The 6,716-nt window shown below is 39.1% G+C and overlaps 1 protein-coding gene across 6 annotated transcripts in view; it reads right to left on the bottom strand.

The window, feature by feature from the left end:
• The window catches only part of U2SURP (U2 snRNP-associated SURP domain containing), a 73,790-nt gene that overhangs the window by 47,139 nt on the left and 19,935 nt on the right, over window positions 1-6,716 (bottom strand). For 5 of the 6 annotated variants that reach the window (XM_005869309.2, XM_005869311.2, XM_014542176.1 and 2 more), the window contains exons 2-3: window positions 4,499-4,543; window positions 3,075-3,206 (exon numbers count right to left, since the gene is read on the bottom strand). In XM_005869309.2, the coding sequence (XP_005869371.1) occupies window positions 3,075-3,206; window positions 4,499-4,543 (177 nt within the window). Of the gene's footprint in view, window positions 1-3,074; window positions 3,207-4,305; window positions 4,364-4,498; window positions 4,544-6,716 lie in introns of those variants that run through there. The other variant, XM_014542175.1, reaches the window with a different exon arrangement.

Raw genomic sequence — 6,716 nt, 5'->3', positions numbered from 1 at the left:
CTGGCCTTGGGCTGCCTCCTCCTCTTCCTCTTGCTCCTGGAGGCTGGAGCTGCCCAGACCCCCAGACACGAACTCTACTTCTGTCTCAAGCTCGCTCTCCAGGATGTGACCACCGAACAGCAGAGGCAGGGCCAGCTCCGAGCAGGGAGGTGCTGAGAACTCCTCAAAGCCCACGGCTGCCATGGACCCCTCTCTCTGCTCCAGCTCCATTTCTCCCTGGCTCCCGGCAGAACTTCCAACCTTGGAAGCCTCTTAAAGTGCAAAACAACTCGCCCCATCTGATTTCATGGCCAGGCACACAGGCCCCGGCCGCTAAGCCTCCTGGGAGTTGTAGTTCTGTATTTCCCGCTCGCTTTCCTTGCCCCACCCCCACCCCGAGTCCCTGCTGAAAGGCCCTGCTTGCTGGTCTAACGCCACTGGCCAGGCATCTGAGTCACCTCCATCTTTATTCCTGACCCGACACTGCCCAGTCTGACCACGGAGACTCTCCACTTGGGAGGCCCCTGGGTCTCCTTCTGGGGCCTGGCTGCGTCGCCCCGGGACTGGATCATGTCCCCAGGCAGGGATGCAGCCTGGCCTCTGGCCCCGCCTCTGGGTGTTCTCAGATCACTAGTGATCAGTGATCTGAGAAGCCCGGTGATCTGAGAAGCCCGGCAGAGCAGGGAAGAGGCGGACATCCCCTCTTCCCTGCCCCACCCGGCTTCTCCGATTACTGGCCCAGGGCCGGTAAAGGCGGCCCGGCTTCTCCGATCACAAAGGCGGCCCAGTTCTCTGGCTCTTGGCTGCCACCTGGGTTCCGACACCGGCAGGCGGCTTCTTCCATCCTTCCCCTTTCGCCTCCCATCATTGTGCCTACGTATGCAAATTAACCGCCATCTTTGTTGGCTGTTAACCGCCATCTTTCTTGGCAGTTAATTTGCATATCGCCCTAATTAGCCAATGGGAAGTGTATCGGAGGTACGGTTAATTACCATGTTTGTCTATTATTAGATAGGATTATTATAGATTATTGACTATATTTCCTATGCTGTACTTTACATTCCCATTATTATATTTTAACTACCAATTTGTACTTCTAAACTAGTGGTCGGCAAACTGCGGCTCGTGAGCCACATGCGGCTCTTTGGCCCCTTGAGTGTGGCTCTTCCACAAAATACCACATGCGGGCGCGCATGTACAGTGCGATTGAAACTTCGTGGCCCATGCGCAGAAGTCAGTATTTTGTGGAAGAGCCACACTCAAGGGGCCAAAGAGCCGCATGTGGCTCTCGAGCCGCAGTTTGCCGACCACTGCTCTAGGTTCATCCACACTGTCACAAATGATAAGATTTCATTCTTTTTTATGGCTGAGTAATATTCCCTTGTTTATATGTACTACTAATTTTTCTCCACTCATCTACTGAGGGACACCTGAAAGCACCTCATCAACAATAGTGATATTTATGAACATAATTTCATTTTCTTTGCTGGGAATATATCATAAACAGTATTTCAGGTTCCTGCACAAGTAAACATTCATCAATTACTTTTGAATGTGAGAAAATAGTATTTCCTTCTGAAATATGGTTTGAATAAATTATAGACCTTTAGTTGTTCAGTTATTAATTTGAATGTTAGCTTATGATTCATAACTTAAAACAAATGTTTATAACTGAAAATATTAATCTGCCATTAAATCTGAAGGTTTCTCTAGCACCTACTAAAATGAGAAGTTAACCAACTGCAAAATTAGACTTTATCAATCCCAGTTAAAAAGGCTTGCCCTTGCAATATGCAAAATGAAAGAGTAATATTACTACAAACTATTTTAAAGTTACATTAAATTCCTTTTGGAAAAAAAAATAAAGCAGCTTATAACCCAAAAGTCAATATTGGATTTCAGAACAGATTCAAAATAATTTTTTCTCTGCAATAGGAAGACAAATGTTTTGCCATCATTCAGTCAACATCTTTGGTTTCAACTTAAAAAGTTTAAACAAATTGTAAAATCACATATAAATTCAATGAAATACATAATTTTATAAAGCAAAATGTTTGAGCTCAATTTTTATTTATAGCCTAAGAGCTAAACCCAAAATGGAAATGGTTAAGGTAATTAAGGACTATTCACGCAAAGAAATGCAATCATCCATTAAAAATTTTTATTTTGCGAAAGTTAGAAAAATCAGAACTAAAGACAGAATATTTTTAAATGTGTTCCTGTAAATGGATCTCAGGAAAGTAAAAATATTTTTATGCTGAGAAATATTCATGGAAAATTTTTTAAGTGTTATCAATGTTAATACTGGCTGGTGCTGATTATCTTCATTATTATGTTTTCCACATTTAATCACAAGAAAACATTTAAAACAGAAAAAAGAGCACTTTTCAGACACATGCAGTAAGGAAGCTCCTTCTCTGGGTTATCATATTGCCCTGGACAATGCACTATCCAGTGTGAATAGCACCTGTCTGTCTACTTCCCAGGAAAAGACTATAAACTCACTGAGAGCAAGAGCTATCTATGTTTTAAACATCTGTGTATGTGACTAGCATTTGCACTTGGTTCAGTAAATGTGTGGTATAAATGGGGGTTGGGAGGTAGAGATAATAAATGTGACCATTTTAACCATTTTACATCCAAAACACTCGTTGATTTTTAAAAGAAAATTTTAAATAAAACATACCTCACTTAGAACTAAAAAACACTTCTTTGGATGAACTTAAGTTTATCATTAACCCAAATACAACAAAAAAAGCTATTTTCAAATAGTATAAGATGAAACAAGTACAAAACCAAGATATACAAGCACCAAATTAAAGAACAGATTAAAATCATTAACAAGCCCTGATTGGTTTGGCTCAGTGGATAGAGCATAGGCCTGTGGCCTGAAGGATCCCGGGTTTGATTCCGGTCAGGGGCACATGCCGGGGTTGTGGGCTCGACCCCTGGTGGGGGGCGTGCAAGAGGCAGCCTGTCAATGGCTCTCTCTCATCATTGATGTTTCTCTCTCTCTCTATCCCTCTACCTTCCTCTCTGAAATCAAGAAAAAAAAAATCATCAACTATACTTTATTATCTTTATCAACAACTTACTTTTGAAGTATTCTGGTGAGGAGAATCACAAAGGCTTTCACGGGCACTTTCATTCCTATAATTATGTTTTCTTGGGCTCTTAGGTCGTGTTCGACTTGGCATATCACTTTCTGAGGGTCCAGATGCATCCATCTTTATAGGAAAAGGAAAATAAGTTTTTTCATATGTTTCAACACGTATGTAGTGTTGAAAACTAGAAATAACCCCATTGTCCAAATATTGACAAATTTAATTATACACTATCAAATCACTCATCCCTTAATATCACCACTAATTTCATCAGAAAGGTCCTTAGTTATGGGGAAAGTTTTCAATGAAAGCTCAAATTTTGTATCAGTAACAAACAGCTATTTACTTTGAAGTAACAGGTTCAGTTCTTTCATTTTCAAGACAATATCTGCCAAACACCCAACCATACTTTCTCAGTTGCTCCTTCAAATAAAAATGGTATTCCATGAAAAAAAAAAAAGCCAGTTTTATTTCTCAATTTAAAAAATCCCACAATTACTTTTCTCTTCAAGACAAACATTACTCTTTAGTAAGTTGAACTGCCTTATAGGTACTCTCCATTTCATCGTATATGACATTAAAAAGACTCATATAAAAGGACAAAATCTAATAATAGTAATTTTACTGCTTCATCAAGAACAGTCTTAAGAGAAGCTAGCATATTTTTCTATGCCTTTGAGAAATAATACAATGACTTCTAATACATTTTGGAAACAATGCCTTGATTCGTGCTCAGGTGCCAACATTTTACTCATCAATTGTTTTTTTTCACCATAAGTGCAAATGTCAACACAGTGAAAAAGGCAAGTAATGTGTTAGTGTTATTATAAAATAGTTTTGAACTCACAGACCCCCTGAAGATTCTCATTGACTCTCAGGGGTCTGAAGACCATACTTTGAGTACTGCTGTTAATAACATGTAAAGAATGTTCATTGCAGTACTATACAAAATGCCAAAACCCTTTCAACAAAAAGTATATGCCCATCAACAGAAAAATACCATAATAAGTAATTGTACCTCTTCCTGTGGAACATTATGATGCCATTAGAAAAACTAGATTAGCGCTATGCCTGTTAACTTACAGGGATTTCAATAGGTATATTGTGCAATGAGAAAAGAATGAGTGTGTATAGTGCAATGCCATAGTTAACGTACAAGTATACACCTTTATGTATGCATAGAATTTTATAAGCACAATTTAAAAAAAGGAAATATACATACTGGGTTTCTAACATGTTCTGTTCCAACTTATCTGAACAGAACCAAAAGAGAAGGACACCTAACAAATAAGATAAAAACAAATAGGCACATACATTATAATTGTACTTATCAAGTAAAATCATAAGGGTAGCGATATAAACAAAGTGAAATTAAATTTTTAAAAAAACACACAAAGATTGCCTTTTATACTCACATGTGCATCTGAAGATCCAGATGAATGAACATCTGATGATCTTGTCTGCAAGTATGAAAAGTAAGTCAATATTAAATGATCAGAAAATGTCTTACTATACTAACAAAACAAGTGTTTCTCATACTCAATTTTTCAGACTTAATTTTTCCAAACTTGTAGCAATTTCTTCTCAACTAATAAAACCAAAGGGCAATCTCTAACATGAAAAAGTTGTGATCCAAAATAAATGGGCAAGTCCATTCTTTAAAATTCAGAATGTGTATTGCCCAAAATATGATACAAATGATACATCACGGCTGTAACACTGACCTAGCAGCAACTTACTACACAGCAAAAAAAACCTCTCCTCCTTTCTCCAACCACCCAAAAGTCATATAGCAGAGTCTAATAGCAAGAAAATACACATTAAACTCTTGATATATAGCAAAAGGTACAAATTCTGCAGAAAAAATTTCAAGAAAAACAAAATCCTATTATCAAATCCCCACTAGGCCTCCATTTGCAACTTTTTAAAATTCTTTATTGATTGACTGATGGGTGAGAGAGAGAGAGAGAGAGAGAGAGAGATCTCTTTGTTATTCCACTCATTTATGCATTCACTAGTTATTTCTTGTATGTGCTCTGACCAGGGATCGAACCCACAATCTTGGCATATAGGGATGATGCTCTAACCAACTAAGTACCTGGCCAGGGCCCTGCAACTTGTTTTAAGGGGGCTGCTTCAACTTTGGCATGCCACTGTTGCTGACTATTGCACAAGTAGTCTTCAAGTCATAGCACGTGCCAACAATGTCAACTCTCAAAATTTTTATCTTTTTTCCCCTTAATCTATTGTTTACATACAGCAGACATTTTATTGGTTTTGTACTACTAAAGACAAAAAAGCCAAGCTGCAAGACTATTTAAATAAAATTCATGTGGATCCACACAGTACTACTTTATTTATCTTGTCTAAACATAAGGCTAAGAATAGCAGGTCATATTTTCATACTGAACTCTACTTTCATATATTCCTCTGAACTCTACTTTACTGGGTCCTAGTCAAATTCACCCAAAACAACCAAGCATGGAGATACTTCCTACCTCTTTTTCTTTCTTTTCTTTTTTTAAAAATATATTTTATTGATGTTTTACAGAGAGGAAGGGAGAGGGATAGGGAGTTAGAAACATCGATGAGAGAGAAACATCGATCAACTGCCTCCGGCACAACCCCCTACTGGGGATGTGCCCGCAACCAAGGTACATGCCCTTGACCGGATTCGAACCTGGGACCCTTCAGTCTACAGGCCGATGCTCTATCCACTGAGCCAAACCGGTTAGGGCTACCTCTGCTCTTTCTATCCATCGTTTTTCTTTTCCCAACTTTTATTGTGATCCGCATTTACTTTCTTCTCCCAGCTAACCTTTCTTAAACAGCAAGATGGTATGGAAGAAGAAATTTTTTTATATTTAAATTAACTCTGCGAAACACACCTTCAAAAACAATTTGAAATGTGCCCATTTGCAGACAGTGAGAAAATCCAAGAAAATAAAAAATTCCTCTTAGAAAAGAAAAATGTTCAGTCAAAAGACTGAATGGTCTGGGGGAAAAAATCAACTGCCTTCCAATATAGCCGTATTTATTAATCTGCTAAGTAATAAAAATAATATCCTAATCATAATAGTAAAAATATAAAACACCTAGAAACCAACTAAAGAAAATGTATACATCCTGTGTGAAAACACAAACTTTACAGAAGGACTCAGTTATTCAAGTCACCTTTTGAAAAGACTCATCCAATTCCTGCATGAGAAAACTCATTAAGAAAATGTCCAATATACCCAAATGTATTCACATTTCTAATACAATTTCATTCAACAGCTCAAAATCCCAAAGGGAAATCTTGCAAGGGGGCAAAGGGGATTGCCAAAAATAATTTTAAAGTTCCCCCAACTTCCCATCTTAGTCTTCCTGCTGCTACCCTCCAGAGCAAATAGAATGAGCAGCTGAAACGAATATCTACCCCGAATTGACGAAGCAGACTCAGCTGGTGAGATAGTTTTCAGCCAGGAAAGGGAGAGTTCCCCTGGAAAGGTAAAAACCAGGGCTCTGGGCAGGAAAGTTTGCCAGATCTCTGAGCCCAGAGGGTCAGAGGGAAACTGCATGGCACCCAGCTGCATCCCTTGGGACAGGCACAGCCTCTGACGGAGGAGGGGGGGGGGGGGAGGAGCGCCGGGC

This window comes from Myotis brandtii, unplaced genomic scaffold, assembly GCF_000412655.1.
Source record: "Myotis brandtii unplaced genomic scaffold, ASM41265v1 scaffold291, whole genome shotgun sequence".
In the NCBI taxonomy this organism is placed as follows: Eukaryota; Metazoa; Chordata; class Mammalia; order Chiroptera; family Vespertilionidae; genus Myotis; species Myotis brandtii.
The sequence above is the reverse complement of the archived record's forward strand: the minus strand, read 5'-3'. Positions and strand labels throughout refer to the sequence as shown.